The sequence below is a fragment of the Hyaena hyaena genome, unplaced genomic scaffold (genome assembly GCF_003009895.1).
Source record: "Hyaena hyaena isolate Hyena2069 unplaced genomic scaffold, ASM300989v1 scaffold_1940, whole genome shotgun sequence".
Lineage (NCBI taxonomy): Eukaryota > Metazoa > Chordata > Mammalia > Carnivora > Hyaenidae > Hyaena > Hyaena hyaena.
In genome coordinates this window covers 110,241-128,680 of record NW_024082575.1, presented here as the reverse complement: position 1 = coordinate 128,680, position 18,440 = coordinate 110,241, and the positions used below count along the sequence as shown (strand labels likewise).

Here is an 18,440-nt window from a genome sequence, read left to right as displayed (position 1 = left end):
TTGGAGGTTAAGAGATTTAGGATCTACAGATTCAATTGCCTGAGTTTAGCAGCCTGAAATTCAGAGACATTATATTCACCCCGATTAGGTCTATCAAGTAAAAATACTCTATAGACTTATATAGTAGTATGGTATATCTAGGTTATACTGATAAGAATCATTGCCCATTAGACATGGGTCCCTTATAATGTGATGGAATGAATGTTGTTGATTCAGCCGGTATGTGAAGCTGTCCTCACTTGAGACATCCTGAGGAATAAATTTGTTCTTTTTATTTTTTTTTTAATCTTGGTAGATACCAAGTAGTCAAAGAAACAAAGTAGTCAAAACAGTACTTGGTTGAGGACGTCAGGGAAAAACCATTAGACCTCTAGATAGAATTCTATAGAGGAATAAATCTTCAAGAGAACATCTTATAGTTACACTGCATTAACTAGTATATCTGAAATATTTGGTGATTCCAGTTAATGTATTTTTTCAATTAGTATATGATATTTCTATTACACATGCTTTCTTGGCTGAGGGGTAAACAGAATTTAATTTTGGGTGAACTAATGAGGGGTCACAGGGTCCGGAACCAGCATTCTGCGCATCACTGACCGTTCTGTTGAGTAGTGAAAGGGTAGGGAGAAGACTGGGAACCACAGAAATACAGAAGTACAGGGCATTTTGGGGAAAGGAAAATCTCAAAAATGATCTCTGGAAATAGTTTCTTTCCCCATATGTTCTTTTCTTGAATACAACATCATAGACAGTGATGAAATGTAGTTATCTGGCTTGTTTCATTATGTTTTTAATATGAAATACTTGTATTTGGGAAAAATAACCATTACGTAGCCTTTCCAATCAGTATTACTTAACTGTCTTTAAAATATTTATACATATTTTTATACATATGTTTTTAAAATCCAGGCCCAGGCATCCCAATGGTCAGTCTACATAACACTGAAAACCCAGCAAGTAAGTACACAAACACGGCAATGTGGAAGAGTCATGGTGGGCACTGGTATGAGGTATTATATATTCTTAGTGTCATATTCTTACAGAACCTTTTTCAGAGGTGTTTCCAGTATGGGGAAAGATGTGTAGGTACCATCAACTTGACTTTGTTTATGTAAGAGAAACCGTAAAGCAAGTGGTTTGAGCCATCTTACAGCTGGAATTGGATCTTACATGCCTGAAATAGGGTGTCTATTGTATCTAAATTGAAAGAGGACTGATTGAAGAGGCTCATTTAGGTACGTTTCAGCCTACCAGCTCCTTACTGCTCTGGCTCATTTTTTTCCTGGGCCTCATATAGATAATTCCTCCTTTTTGTGTATGTTTGTTTGAGAAAAATGTTATTTTTTCTATCCGATTTCAGATATCCAGGGCTTTCTAGTTTTATGTATTTAATTCATCATCTATTAAGTGAGCATCTATTTTATCAAACAATATGAAAGATGTTGGGTGGACCTTGTTAATAATATATGGTCAATGTGTTTAAGAAATTATGGTAGAGTACATAAGTAAAGGCATGGATGGTTGCTTAAAAATGAATAGCAAGGGGGTGCCTGCGTGGCTCAGTTGGTTAAGCATCCAACTTTGGCTCAGGTCATGATCTCACAGTTCGTGGGTTCGATCCCCGCGTCGGGCTCTGTGCTGACAGCTCAGAGCCTGGAGCCTGTTTCAGATTCTGTGCCCCTCTCTCACTCTCTCAAGGATAAATAAACATTAAAATTTTTTTTAAAAAATGAATAGCAAGATGCTGCCCTCCCGCCTTTCTTCCAGGTTTCTTTTCCTTCTTTCAATTTTATTCAGTAAATACTCTTATGGTCCAAAGATTTACATTAAGCTACTATGATCTAATAAGTGAGGCCTCGATTTATGAACTTATTTATTTCACTTATTTCACTCTCAGAGATAATTTTATTATCCTCTTTTAAAGATGCAGAAACTGAGTCACAGGGAGGTTAAGTAACTTGCCCAATTCATGCTAATAGGTAGCAGAGCCAGGAATCATATGTGACAGTCTGACTCCAGAATAGGTTTGTAATTGATGTAGGAGACTTAGAAAGGAGGAGTCGTCTCACTGTTGCTTGGTGTTAGGGTTTTATGTTGGAAAAGGGTATAGGGTCCAATCAAAGTTGAGTGATAGGTGAATAATAGTTGTTATTTCATGAATCATCGAAGGTAGGAGGTACTGATAGCAGCGACTGTTGCCTTGGAACATGTTTGGGATCCAGTTCTTCTTAGATGTTATCATGTGTTAAGGACCTAGGACAAAACCCAGAGAATGATTAGCTTTCTTGCTTCCCCCTTGAAGTGGGAACATAGCTTCTTTGGTGTGTTCAGAGGCAAAATATAGAAATGTGGTCTAGCAAAAACAAACAAACTAAAGAGCCAGGACCTAGCCTTTCTAAAACGGATTCCCCTGTTTCCCTACTTCATAATCACAACCATAAAATGGCAACTTACTGTGTTTTGGTCTTTCACACCTCATATTTAAGAAGAAGTCTTGGCATTAGACTTTACTGTTGAAAGACCATGTTATTTTTAGGGAACAGAGGAAGACTGTCTATGCTCTTCAAATACCAGCGTATAGAGATTCCCTCCCTGTTCTAGAAAAAGACAATTGCTTAATTACTAATGGAGTTTTGTGTGGTTGGGAATAGGTAAACACATCATTTAGTTTCTACTTAGTATAAATTTTAAAGTTGTTCTTTAAAGAAGTTATGATAAGCAAATTAATCTGTTCAGTATTAACACTAATGTCAATGATAACAGTAAAACAGAGTATTTGATAAAATGCAAGCTTGAATTTTACAGATTGAAAAATCAGTATACAAAATGAGTATTACATACCTTTTGTGAGATCTGAGAGAAATTAGCAAATCAATTTTTTGTGAAGATGAGATATACTTGCAACATAAGATGCACTGAATACATATTATATTGCATATTCTACCAAAATGATTTTCTAAAAATGTGCATTCTGATTTAATTTTAATTAACAATTACAAGGCAATGTTTTCTAGTAATATCTACTGCAAACAATGAAACATTTCTGTATAAGTGAAATAATCCAATTGTGATTATCTCAGGGTCAAAAAAAAAAAAAAAAACCAAAAGGGGAATGTGGCATAGTCAGGTGCTTAATTTTCTTTTTAAAAGACATGTATTGAGATAAAATACATACATTCGATATCAATAAAGTTTTGGATTAATGGATTTTGGATTAATCTTTGTTACACTAATGAATTAATCATAATTCCTTTGGGCCACATGAAGTAAAATAGGATATGAAAAGAAAATTGAAGTTTCAGCTAACGTGAATCTCCTGGATGACTGAAGAGAGGGAGAAGAGAGGTTTTGGAGTGTCTATTCTTCCAGCCCTATCTATCCCTGTGGAGTTTCCCCAGGTTGCCACAACTCCTAGCTGAAGGTCACCATGGATGTTTCACACAACCATCTGCCCTTGACCTGCAGGCCTAGCCACTGAGCCCTGGGTTACTGGACTGTCACTTATGAACTCCTGTCCATTGTTCATATGTTTGTAGTTTTTCAGTAAAATGTTATCAAATTATGCTACTAAATCAACATCAGTGTCCTATTAGGATTAAAAATGTTTGAGCTTTATTTTTAAGTGATTAAGGAGTCCAGATGTTTATGTCACACAAACAAAACTTTTGGAAATGTATCTAAATTTTAAGAAAATAATAATACAAATGTTAAAATTCTTGCATTTGCCTACCAGCCTTCCAGGTGACCATTGTTCTTTCTTCTTAAGCATTTTCCTAACACTCTACTATGAACATGTATTACTTTTTTTTCATATATTACTTTTTAATGAAAAGAAACCCTTCATTAAAATGCCCAATGACTTGAGACAAGTTATAAATATGCAAAACTTTACTTATAATTTCAAAAGTCCTTTGTCTCGTTACATTTTCTTTTTACATTTTTATCTTTTCTTTCTCCTTAGTTTAGCAGTCATGCTTGTTTCCTTCTTCTCATCCCATTTCTTGTTCTCCTTTCTCTTTACTTCTCTACTTTTCTTTCCTTCTTCCCAATTTTGTTTTCATTTTCTTCTCTTTCAAAAATCACATCCTAACATTTCTTCCTCTTCACACTATTTTACCAAACAGCTGTGTATTGTTTTCTGAATTCGTTATGAAAAAAAATGCTACCACCTCTTAATATTTTCAAAGTGGCTTTACTATTTCCTAAAAAATTTTTCTTAGAATATTGTTTAAAACAGAATTTTTTGGCCCCATCAGTAAATGAATGGCCTTTTTATATAGAAGTAAAAATTTCTCAACTGCCCCTATACTTATGTATTTAGTTTATATGTAATTAGGTTTATTTTTGCCATTGATATTTGATAGTAAAGAGAAATCATGAGAAATTAGTATATTACACTCATTGTCTTTGTATCCATTATTCATTTGTCAATTAGCCATTTTAATAAACGACTGATTTATTTTAATAAATAGCCAACAAGATAATCTCTTAGAGGTATAAGTAGATAGATTTTTACCTTCAAAAAACTGTCCTCATTGTACTTAGCAAATATTAAGTGACACTGGCTTCCTCTAAATACAAAACAAATGGTTTTATCCACAACTAAGTGCATTTTTATGATAGTTCTTAGATTATAGATGCTGAATCTCTGATTAAAGTATACAGAGTTTAAGCATTCACATTTTAAATTTTATAATTCAATGTTTAGGATAGCTTCCTTGAAAATATACTATTTAAATAATCTGGAATTTCTGACATTTTAGTGATAGTATAAACCTCTACTAACATCTGAGTTCCCAAATTTATATTGTAGAGGATGACACTTATTTACAAGAGATGTGGTTTGATGTGCCTGCAGTCATGCACAGAATTCAGAGGACAGTGCAGGAAACAAAGTTAGATGGTCATAAGCTGGGGCTAGATCATAAACGTCTTATGTTTCAGTCTAAGGAGTTTGGATTTAACAATAAAGTATCAATGATAAACCATTGACAATTAATAAATTTGTCTTCTAGTCATGGAGTAACTGAACTAAAGGTAGAAATAGCCTCTTGGTAGGAAAAAAAAGGAAAAGAGAAAAACTAGATAAAATAAATAAAAAACACTTTTCAAGCATCTGACAATCATCAAGATTGGACCCTGATCCCTGGAAGAAGGGAAATGAGTGAGATTAATGTAATTGCCCTGGCTTTCTGGCTGCAATCATTTTCTGAATCTCAGTGCAATGAAGAACAATCCAAGGAGAGTATAAATGGTAGCTCAAAGTCAAAATACAGACAGACACTGGAGTTCAGAAAGGTTGAAGCTGTTGGAATGTTGAAAAGATTGGAAAATACATGGGGGAGGAAGAGGCAACATGGAGAAAAACAAAACAGAAATCTTAGCAGCACTGTGGAGGATCATCTGGAGTCCTACTGCAAAAAACGTCCAGCTGGGCGATGGGGAAAAGTCAGAGCTCAGAAAGTGCAGGGCTGTGATACAAGTTCCAATCAGGCAACATACTAGACTGCTTAGGAGACAGCCCACAGGAGTCATGCCTTAGTGGTAGAGCTGCACTAGCCACATAGCAGAGTTCACTCTAACCCACACTAAAAAGATATTTCTCAGAGCCTTGAAATGATTAATCTGAACCACAAGGAGCTTAAACATATGCCAGAACAAAGCCCAACAATTTCAAAAGAACAAAATCCAAAGCACTGTAAATATCACAAGTGTCAGAATCCAATAACACACTACTGGCTTTGTGAAGAAGCTAGAGAATGTGATGCAATCCTGGGGAAAGAAAAAAGCTAGTAAGTAGAAATGGACTCAGCAATGACAGGGATGGAACTCTCTGACAAATACACTAAACTAGCTATTATAAATATGATTTTGAAAATCAAGAAAAAGGATGAATACAATGCAAATATAAATAGAATATTTTCAAAGGAAGCTTACGAACTTAAAATACCTGAAAATAAAAAATTCACTAGAAAATGCAATTAGACACTACATAAAAGAAAAACAAAAGATCAGCAAACTTGAAACATTATCAATAGAAACTTCCAAACACAGAAAGAAAAGGAATGGAATAAATGAACAGAGCCTAAGTTAACGTAGGTCAAGGTTTATATCTATGATGTTTTTAACTGCAGTCAAACGGGGAGGCATGCAATAAAATATTGAAATAAAGGCCAAATCCAAAGAAGATGAAAAGCATAAAATAACAAGCATCGAGCAGGATGTATCCCAATAGAAAAGGTTATTTAAAAAATAAAACCACCTTAAATCATCAAAAATAGAAGGGCACATTACATCCACACATTACATACATGTTAGCAAAGCCAAGAATTACTGCAAATGTCTCATCAGGGGACAAATAGAGCAAAGCCTTTAAAATGATGATGGAAGAATTCCAGAGAAGGAGGCAGAATAGGACAACCCTAAGCACATCACGTCCCAGGGATACAACTAGGTAAAACTCACATCAGTGTCAATAACACAGAAAATGTCAAGAGGCTAGAGAACAAAGCCCACGACTAAGGGGGCTCTGGCACTGTCTTCGGAAGGGAGGGAGAGAAGCAGGGAGGGAGGGATGTGGCCATGGTGCAGAGGGGAGTGAAGCAGACTCTCACATTGGGGAGCACACAGAGGGAAGACAAATTCTCATAACTTTTGGCTTTAAAAACCAGAGGGGCTGAATTTCAGGAGTTCTTACAACCAACAGCACTCAAAAAGTAAAACTTTAAAAATGAGTGTGCTCAGGGGCACCTGACTGGCTCAGTTGGTTAAGCTTTGGACTCTTGTTTTAGGCTCAGGTCATGATCTCAGGGTTCTTGAGTTCAAGCCCCTCCTCGGACTTCACTCTGACAGTGCAGAACCTGCTTGGTTCTCTCTCTTTGCCCCTCCTCTGCTCATGTGTGTGTTCATTCTCTCTTTCTCTCAATAAATAAATAAACTTTAAAAAAATCTTTAAAGAATGAGTGGGCTCAGCTCTAGGAGAACCCTGAGAGCAAGAGGAAACTGAGTCTCCACCCTTAAAGAGACAGCACAATAAACAGCCCACAGAGATGCATCATAGAGGCAGCCAGGGGCATACAGAAACGAGATTTTGTTACTAATCAATCTCATGAGTGTGCTGGAGAGTCAGGGATCCTTGAGGGACTTCAGACATAAAGGAGCTGGTGGGCACCATATCCTGCCCCCACCTCCCAGAATAAACACATGACCACCTGTAGGAACCAGCAAAAGGCCCAGACACTCACTGTGTGCTAACACTGCACATCCTGCACACCTCCATACCCTGCACTTCAGACCTGCCCCCGCCAGCCAGGAAGGACTTGGTCCTAGAAGATGCAGGCCTCTCGCCCAGAGGATAAACACAACCTTACTACCACCACCACCCCTCCCCCATGCACTTTGTGGATCCTTGCCCTTGGCAGAGCCAACCCCTCCAACATGCTCTTGGCCAGAACCCATCCAAAATGGTTCCACACGTCTGGCAGTGTGCAAGGAGCGCTGAGAGGCCAGCAGCACTCCAAAGTGACTCCAGTCCCAGGAACAGGGGGAGATAACCACATCTACCACTCTAGGTGTGACCCTCCTCCTGTGGGCAGGAGACAGAGAGCTGGTGTGACTAAAGGCCCCACCCACCAAGAACAGCTTCTCCAGAGACAAATACTGCAGTCTGGTGCTACTGCATCTCTGGTAAACACCTGGTCTGACACAACTCAAGCCCAAGGCAGCCCAAGACTGTCCCACTGACACAAAAGGGACCAAGCACTTCCCACAACAGACAGAGAGAGGCGCTGCAGACGACCGGACTGATGAAAAAAGCGGCTCAGCCACAACAGCAGTGCACACACAGCGCAGGTGGGAATCACCCCTGAAGCGGCAGTTCTGGGGCACAGGGGGCACTGCACTGCAGGGAACGACAGGACCTCTTCTTCCTAAGGCACTGCCCTCAAGAGCAGGAGATGCAGCTGACTTTCCTGACACACAGAAACAGACACCTAAGAAATCACTGAGACACTTAAGAAAACACAGAAAACACAGAAAAAAAAAACAACAACACAGAAAAGAGAATACAATCAGATATAAAGAACCCAAGAAGGACTAGAGGAAGGAGCAGGATGGATCAGTGACCTGGAGGACAGAGTAATTGAAAGCAATCATGCTGATCAGGTGAGAGGAAAAAAAAGTTATGCAAAATGAGAATATACTTAACATCAAGCATAGTAGCATTCACATTATTGGGATAAGAGAAGCGAGAGAGAAAAGGGTGCAGAAAATGTATCTGAAGAAATAATAGCTGAAAACTTACCAACTCTAGAGAAGGAAACAGACATTCAGATCCATGAAGTACAGAGAGCCCCCAACAAAATCAACTCAAACAGATCCACACCAAGATACAGAGTAATTGAAATGGCAAAAAGTAGCAAGAAAGAAAGAATATTAAAAGCAGCAAGAGAAAAGGAAACAGTTACATACAAAGGAAATCCCATAAAGCTATCAGGTGATTTTTCAGGTCAGAAAGGAGTGACATGATATATTTAAAATGTTGAAAGGAAAAAAATCTGCAGAAAGAATGCTCAGTCCAGGAAGGCTATCATTAAGGCTAAAATGAGACAGGGGTGCTTGGGTGGCTTAGATGGGTTAAGTGTCCAACTTTGGCTCAGGTCATGACGTCACAGTCCATGGGTTCAAGCCCTGCATTGTGCTCTGTGCTGACAGCTCAGAGCCTGGAGCCTGCTTTGGATTCTGTGTCTCCCTCTCTCTGCCCCTCCCCCACTTGTGCATGCTCTCACCCACGCTCTCCCCCTCAAAAATAAACAAACATTAAAAAAAAAAAAAAAAAGACTAGAAGGACACAGAGGCTTCCAGGAACTGGCTATTTGAAAATATCAAGAAAATTGATAATCCTATGGCAGTATTCATCAAAACTATTAAATAATTAAATAAGGAAATTGAGAGGGGGGTCAAATGAAGAAAATCAGAAATGAAAGAGGAGAAATAACTGACACCACAGAAATAAAAAGGAATATTAAAGGTTATATACCAGGAAATTGGACAACCTACAAGAAATGATTAATCCCTAGGAACATAAAACCTCCCAAAACTGCATCAGGAAGCAATAGAAAATTTGAACAGGCTGAATACCAATAATGAAATTCAGTCAGTGATCAAAAACCACAAACACACAAAAGTCCAGGACCAAACAGCTTCACAGGTGAATTTTACCAAACAGCTTCACAGGTGAATTTTGCCAAACAAATAACAGTTAATACCTCTTCTCAAACTATGACATAAAACAGACAAGAAAGGAAAGCTACCAGATTCTATGAGGCCAGCATTACCCTGACACCAAAACTAGAACAGACATTATGAAAAAAGAACTACAGGCCAGTATCTCTGATGAACACAAATGCGAAACTCTTCAGCAAAATACTAGCCAACTTATTAAAAAGAAAATCATTCACCAGAACCAAATGGGTTTTATTCCTGGGATTCATGCATAACTCAACATTCACAAACCACCCAACATGAATCATCACTTCACCAAGATAAAGGATAAAAACCATATGATCATTTCAACAGATGCAGAAGCAGCATTTGACAGGGTACAATATGATGAAAACCCTTAAACCAGGTTAAGAGGGAACATAACTGAACATATTAAGGGCCATATATGAAAAAGCCACAGCTAGCAACATACTCCATGGTGAAAAACTGAGAACATTTCCCCAAAGGTGAGGAAAAATACAGGGACATCTCACTTTTATTAAGCATAACAGTCAAAGTCCAAGCCGCAGCAATCAGACAATGAAAATAAATGAAAAACATCCAAAATGGTAAGTAAGAAGTATAAAAGTTTCACTATTTGCAGATGATATGATACTATGTAAAGAAAACCCTAAAGAATCCACAAAAAACTACAAGAATAGATGAATTTGGTAAGGTTGCAAGATACAAAATCAAAATATAGAAATCTGTTGCATTTCTATTCACTAATAATAAAGCAGCAAAGAGAATTTAATAAACAATTCCATTCACAATTGCAACAAAAATAACAAAATAGGGAATAAAATGAACAAAGGAGGTGAAACACCTGTACTCTGAAAACCATAAAACATAAATCTACAGATTTAATGAAATCTCTGTCAAAATATGAACATTTTCCAAAGAAATAGAACAGACAATCCTAAAATGTGTATGAAACCACAAAAGATCCCTAATAGTCAAAGCAATCTTGAAAAATAAAAGGCTGGAGGTATCATAATTCCAGACCTCAAGTTATATTACAAGCTGTAGTAATAATAATGTATATATTATGCAGAACTGTGTATATATAGTATATGTATAGTAATGTATACTATAGTATATATGTAGTAATGCATACTACAGTATATATGTAATACCATTATCATTACATATATGCTATAATATATATGTATATGTATGTGTGTGTATATATATATTTAGTACTGAACAAAATAGACACATAGATCAAAATGGAATAGAATAGAAAGAGCAGAAGTAAACTGATGATTATATGGTCAATCAATCTTCAAATAAGAGGCAAGAAAGTGCATTGGGGTAAAGACAGTCTCTTCAACAAATGGTGTTTAGAAAATTGGAGAGCTGCATGCAAAAGAATGAAAATGGACCACTGTTTTACACAATACACAAAAATAAACAAAATAAGGACCTAAATGTGAGACATGAAATCATAAAAATCCTAGAATAGAGCACAGGCAGTAATTTTTCCTACATCAGCCATAGCAACATTCTTCTAGATAGTTCTCCTGAGGCAAGGGAAATAAAAGCAAAACTGAACTATTGTGACCACCTCAAAATCAAAAGCTTCTGCACAATGAAGGAAAAAATCAACAAAACTAAAAGATATCCTACAGACTGGGAGAAGATATTTGCAAACAACATATCCAATAAAGAGTTAGTATCCAAAATATATAAATAACTGATACAACTCAACACCCCAAAAACAATTCATCTACTTAAACACTGGGCAGAAGACATGAACAGACATTTCTCCAAAGACCTACAGATGGCCGGCATACACGATAAGATGTTTAACATCACTTATTATCAGGAAAACGTAAATACAAACCACAATGAGGTATCGTTTCACTCCTATCAGAATGGTTAAAATCAACACCACAGGAAACAAGAACGTTAGTAAAGATATAGAGAAAATGGAATCCTCATGCACCATTGGTGGGAATGCAAACTGGTGCAGCTACTGTAGAAAACAATATGGAGGTTCCTTAAAAAGTTAAAAATATAACCACCATACAATCCAGTAATCACACTACTGGATATCTACGGAAAGAATACAAAAACACTAATTTGAAAGGCAATATGGACTCCTTTGTTTATTGCAGCACTATTTACAATAGCTATATTACAGAAGCAGCCCACGTGTCCACTGATAGTTGAATGGATAAAGATGATGTCTCACACATATTTGCCATATTCTCAAATTTGCTAGTTGTTTCTTATACAGTATCTAATATGCTATTAATCCCACCCAATATTTTTCATTTTAGTTTTTATAGTTTTGATGAATATCAGATTTATGGTTTTTAACCTTTAGAATTTTAACCTGTGTCTTATTTTTAAATTTCACTCATATATCTTCATAAGATCCTCATGCCTACTTTTTCACCTTAAGAAACACAAGGGATAGAATTATATTCTCTATTTTAATGTTATTTTCAATCTATTATATCATTTGTATGATTTCTAGGTTATTTCTATTGACTGAACTTTGTACTCATCATGGGTAATATTTTCCTGATATTTCCAATAATTTTATATTGGAATCCAGGCACAGTAAATGTCTTATCATTGGGTCCTAGATAGCTTTGTATTCTTTAAAATATTTTTTTTTAATATTTTTATTTCTAGGAGAGAGAGAGACAGCATGAGCAGGGGAGGGTCAGAGAGAGAGGGAGATACAGACTCAGAAACAGGCTCCAGGCTCTGAGCTGGCAGTCAGCACAGAGCCCGACGCGGGGCTCGAACCCACGAACTGCAAGATCATGACCTAAGCGAAAGTCGGACGCTTAACCGACTAAGCCACCCAGGCGCCCCTTCTTTAAAATATTTTTAAGCAGGGTAGGAACATGATCAGATTTGCATTTTAAAAATGTAAATCCGAATTCCAAGTATAGGGCAAGTGGGGAACATTTCACTGGAATTAGAATGCTCAGTTAGAAAACTTTTGTAGTAATCTAGCCAGGAGAAAAATTATGAGAGTTTAATCAGTGCCTAACACAGAACTTCCCAAATGGCAATCACTGGAAATTATTTGTTGTGCTGCATAGATTCCTAATCAATACATAGTAGTTATTTAAATTAACTTTTTTTGATTTATAGAGTATTTAATATTGGAAAGCAATTCCATGCTGAAGGAAGCTATCCTGAAGAAGAAGATAGTAAAGTCAGAAATTAAAATGCTTCATATTGACGACTATGGTAAAGTCTTGTGCATGCTATGTCATTTAAGAACAATTTTCTCTGAATCTTATAGTTTTACGTGTAAATGACTCTCCATCTTTAATATTCTGCTCTTTCTTTAAAAGAACTTCCTTTACAGTTATCCTTTCCCAAAGATTTTTCGGACCGAAACCAGTATGCTCTTCTTTTAATAATGTAAGTATTTTATTTGTTTTTGAAATGAAGAAGTCTAAAGGCTTTACAATTTTCATATGCCTCATATGACAGCATTCTGATTAAAACACAAAAGAAGTCCTATGTGTGTAGTTAACTGGGCCAGCTGTCAGTGGTATGAATTCATCAAGGACAGCACCACTAAATAATTTGGAGGGGTGTGTAATTTGTTTGTACTTCTTACCTCTCAAATTGAATTCAATGGTACCACTGGGAATATTGATACATATGGATTGGCTTATAGATGTCTGTTTAGCAATTAAGCCCTATGTTCACTTTTTTTGTTTTCATGTATATTGGTCTATTGTTTTCCTTTGTGATATTTTTGTCCTATCAAAGTTATGCTGGATTCATAAAAACAATTTCTTTGTTAATGTGAGACCACTTACTATGAGATCTACTCTCTTGACAAATTTTAACTGCACAATACTGTTAACCATAGGCACAGTGTTGCATAGCAGATCTCTAGAACTTATTCATCTTTCATGACTGAACCTTTGTACCCAGTGAATAGCCACTCCCAATTTCCCCCTCCCCCGGCAAAGGCCTGTCTACTCTTTGCCTCTAGGAGTTTGATTATTTTAGATGCTTCATGGGAATGGATTCATGCAGTATTTGACATTTTGTAACTGGCTTATGTTACCTAGGATAATGTCCTTAACCTGTATCTATGTTGTCACAGGTAGGACCTATACTCTTTATCAGCTGCTAGTGCAACATTGAGGAAACATTTCCATTGCTGACACCATAATGCTTATATCACTGCTGCCAGTTTTCCTTCCAGGATTCATGGCCAGCCGGAAGCATCCCCCTACTCCCCACCCACTCAGAAAACCTGACTTTCAGGTTTTTTCCAACTTGGAATTGAATTCATTCATACTTTCTATAAGATCACACCTTGACATATAGTATTGGACACAGAGGCCCGTAACATGTAATGGTTGACCAACTTGATACAGACGTGGCCTTTTATTCTCCAGGTTTATTCGTGTTTTTTTCCTTGTTAAGAAACCAGCCAGTATATTGCTAAGACGGTGCTTAAAATGGTCGATAATTATATCAGAACCTTAATAGGAAAAGAGAAATGAAGATAACATTACATGTTGACTACTGAATATAGAGGATAAGTATTCAGTCTGTGAAATCAAACCTCCTGGCTTCAAATTCCAGTTTGGTCATTGATTAGCTGTGTCCTTGAGCAAGTTACTTAGCCTCACATAAGGCTCAGTTTCTCCAAATATAAAACAAGCATTAAAATATAGACTATCTTTTATGGCTGCTTTTTAGGTTAAATGAAATACAACACGTAAAGTGCCACGCACATATGACTGTTTTAATTATTTTGGTTACAGTTCATTATTTGTATGTAGATTGCATTGATTTTATTTACATTCTTTAAAAAATAGAAATACATTGATAATTTTAAGCAGTTAAACACAGAAAATATACTTGATATTCTCCCACACTCCAGTATCTATTCCTAATGTCAATGCCTTGACCTCATCTAGTTTGTCATGCCCAGACTGTTCTCCTTTGTCCCTAATAACCAGCAGGCCCTGAAAGTTCTTGGTGGCTTGCTGAGGAGTTTGTTATTTGCTCTTTTATAGATCTCTTCTCTTTCAATTCCTAATTGAACTAGATGTGTGATTTATTGAGGAAAATATGTAAGGCATTAAAATGAAACAAACAAAAAAATCTTAACCTTATCTTCCGTCTCAGTTGTATCTCCCTTTGGGAAAAGGGGCTGTTCTTTTTGTTCATTGTGGGGGGTGTGGGGGGTGTTTCTCAGGGAAAAGAACTACTAGGCATTCTTCTGTGAAGCTTAGCTCACTTATTCAGATGGATGTGTAGGAAATTATCCTCACTTGCCTATCCATTGGCTCCAGTATATGTCACACATGGGGAAAAAGTACACAGAAGTTACCGATTCTGTCTGTAGCCTTGAGTCAGAGAAACTACTGGCTTGTTTTGGCATCCAATATGAGGTTTGGTCTGGGTGACTTTTAGTTTGGAAGAAGAAATTAGTTTGCAAGAGATTAGCACAAGACAATTTCTTTTGTTATAAAAGGGATAATTATCTTTTTTAGAGGAAGGAGAGTACAACAATAAAGGTACTGGTTTAGGAATCAGGTAGAGTGAGTTCAAATCCAGTTAAAAGATTTACCAACACACTGTTCAATTTTTCTAAGCTTCAGCTTCCTTATTCCCTCCAAATAAGTTGGAGATGATAACTTGGGATAATTTATAGAGACCTGTCACCATAGAGGATAAACCTTGCATGTAGTGTTCAATAAATTGAAACCATAAACATAGTTATTTCTGGTACTAGTATTTTTAATATTTAAAATTAGCAGCTTCCATAGATCCACCCCTTCAGATAGTGTCTCTCAGTCTGGGTGGTGCAGGGCCCTGCCTACAGACAAATGGCAACACTCAAAGTTTGCTAGCTTCTGTGCTCTGTGTCAGCAGATCCACCCTCTCCAATACAATCATGACCAGACCCCATACAGGGTGCTGTGGCCCTGGCAGTGTGAAAGCAGCACCTACAAAAGTCAGCACCATCCCAATGTGACTCATGCCCCTACGAGAGGGAAAGATAAAACACACACACCAGTCAGAGACACAACAGTGGGCCAGAGGCTGACAACTGGTCTGACTGCATGCCCCACCCACCAATGACATCTTCTCAGAGGACAAGCAGAGAAACTGCAAATGTCTGGTCTGACTCAACTCAAGCCCAAGGCATTCCCAGACTGGTCCACTGACACTACAAGGGAGTAAACACTGCCCACAACAAGCAAAGAAAGTTATTGCAGATGACTGGACTGAAGGAAAAAGAAGTTCAGTCACAATAGCAGGGTATACACATCACACATAGGAAACCTTGCCCCTAAAGCACCAGGTTATGGTGAATATTGTACTGTACAGCAGGACACTAAGATCCTCTTCTTCATAAGGACTTTATGTGCAAGTGCAGATGTGCCTGTCTCCCCTCACACACAAAAACCTACATGTAAAGTTAGACAAAATAAGGAGATAGGAATATGTCACAAATTAATAAGAAAAAAAATTACAGCAAGAGACCAAAGCAAATGGAAATAAGTAATATGCCTAATAGAGAATTTAAAGTAATGATGATAAAGATACTCATTAGACTTGAGAAAAGAGTAGAGAACATTAGTGAGACACTTAATAACATAAAAAAAATCAATTAGGGATAAAGAATACAATAAACTAACTTAAAAATATTCTAGATGTAATAAATAGTAGACTAAACAAAGCAGGATTGGATTAGTGACCTGAAGCACAGAGTAATAGAAAGTAATCAAGCTAAGCAGATGAGGAATATATATACATACACATATACTTATATATATATATATACACATACACATATATGTGTATATATATACAAACACACACACATATATATAATAAAAGTAGAGAACTCAACAATATAATCAAGTGTAGTTACATTTGCATTACAGGGATCACGTAAGAGGAGGAGAAAGGGGACAGAAAATTTCAAGAAATAATAGCTGTAAACCTCCCAAATCTGGGAAGAAAATAGAAATCCAGATCCACGAGGCACAGAGATTCCCCCCCCCCACCAAAAAATAATCAGCCCAAGGAGGTCCACACCCAGATACATAATAATGAAGTTGGGAAAAGTAGTGATAGAGAATTTTCAAGGCAGCAAAATAAAAGACAGCAGTTACATAAAAAGGAAACATGAAAAGGCTAATAGCTGATTTTTTAGTAGAAATATGGCAAGCCACAGGGAATGGCATGCCCTGATGTATTCCAAGTGCTGTAGCCAAGAATACTCTATCCAGCAAGAAAGGAATAGGAGAGCTAGTTTTCCAGACAAACAAAATTAAAGGAATTCATCATCACTAAACCAGTCCTACAAGAAATGTTATAAGGGACTCTGAGTGGAAAGGAAAGACCATGAGCTAGAGTAAGGAAAGTAGGAAGCACAAAAGCAGTGAAATAAGTATAGAAGTCAAGGAACTCACAAAATAAAGGGATGTAAAGTATGATGGCGTACACCTAAAATGTGGAGAGAAGAGGTGTGAAAAATGAGTTGAAAGTTAGGCCACCATACTCAATATAGACTGATAGATACAGAGACTTTATATACAAACCAAATGGTAACCACAAATCAAAAACCAGTGATATGCAAAAAAAAAAAAAAAACACAGAGAAAGTAATCCAAGTATATCACTAAAGAAAACTGAGTTATGATGAGAGAAGAGAGCAAGAGAAGATCAGAGAACTATAAAACAACCATTAAAAAAGTAACAATGACAATAGGTACCTACCTATCAGTAATTATGTTGATTGTAAATGGACTAAATGCTCCAATCAAAAGACAGAGGGTGAAAAATGGATGAAATAACGAGACATATCTATATTCTGTATATAAGAGACTCATTTCAGACCTAAAGATACGTGCAAATTGAGAGTGAAGGGATTGGGAAGCATTTGTCATGCAAATGGATGTGAATAGAAAGTCAGGGTAGCAATACTTATATTGGGCAGATAGACTTTAAAACAAAGACTAACAGAAGGTGAGAAGGACATTCAGGACACAATCCAACAAGAAGATATAACAATTACAAATATTTATGTACTGAGGGGTGCCTGGGGTCTTAATGAGTTAAGTGACTCTTGATTTTGTCTTAGGTCATTATCTCACTATTGTGAGACAGTATGAAGCCTGCTTAAGATTCTTTGTTACACTCTGCCGCTCTCCTGCTTGTGCATGTGCTATTTCTCTCATAAAATTTATAAATAAATAAATATGCATCCAATACAGGAGTACCCAAATACAGCAGTTAATAACAAAGATAAAGGAATTAATCAACAGTAATATATAATAGTAGGGGACTTTAACACCCCACTTACATCAATAGATCATCCAAACAGAATATCAGCAAGGAAACACTGGCTTTGAATGACACATTGGATCAGATACATTCATAACATTCCATCCTAAAACAGCAGAATATACATTCTTTTCAAGTGCAAATGGAATATTCTCCAGAATAGATTACATTTGGCCACATAATAAATCTGAACAGATTCAAACAGATTAAAGTCATACCATGTTTCTTTTCTGACCACATATTTATGAAACTAGAAATCAACCACAAAAAAAATTTCTGGAAACAACATAAATACATGGATGTTAAATAACATGCTACTTAACGATGAATGTATCAACCAAGAAATCAAAGTAAAAAATACATGGACACAAATAACAGAGAAAATGCAAGGATCCAAAATCTTTGGGATACAGAGAAAGTCCCTCAAAATACTAGAAAAATATCAAACAACCTAACCTTACACCTAAAGGAGCGAGGAAAAGAACAAACAAAACCCCAAACCAGTAGAAGGACGGAAATCAGGTTAGAACTCATCAATGAAACCAGGAGCTGAAACCTTGAAAAGATCAAACAATTCTGAAACACATTTAGTCATATTCATTAAAAAAGAGAGAGACTTAAATAAAACCAGAAATGAAGGGGGAGAAACTACAACTGATACCACAGAAATACAAAGGATTATAAAAATATTTTGAAGAATTACATGCCAACAAATTGGACATTCTAGAAGAAATGGGCACATTCATAGAAACATATAACCTAAACCAAAATGAAGCAGAAAACAATAGAAATTTGAACAGACCAGTTACTACCAATGAAATTGAATCAGTAATCAAAGAATTCCCATCCAAAAAAAAAAAAAAAAAAATCCAA

At 36.6% G+C, this 18,440-nt stretch overlaps 1 protein-coding gene across 1 annotated transcript in view; it reads left to right on the top strand.

Annotated features, from left to right (window-relative positions):
- Positions 1-18,440, top strand: part of DPP10 (dipeptidyl peptidase like 10) — a 58,923-nt gene that overhangs the window by 6,154 nt on the left and 34,329 nt on the right. Inside the window, exons 5-7 of the mRNA XM_039225164.1 lie at positions 913-960; positions 12,382-12,480; positions 12,588-12,657. Coding sequence (XP_039081095.1) covers positions 913-960; positions 12,382-12,480; positions 12,588-12,657 — 217 coding nt within the window. The remainder of the gene's footprint in view (positions 1-912; positions 961-12,381; positions 12,481-12,587; positions 12,658-18,440) is intronic.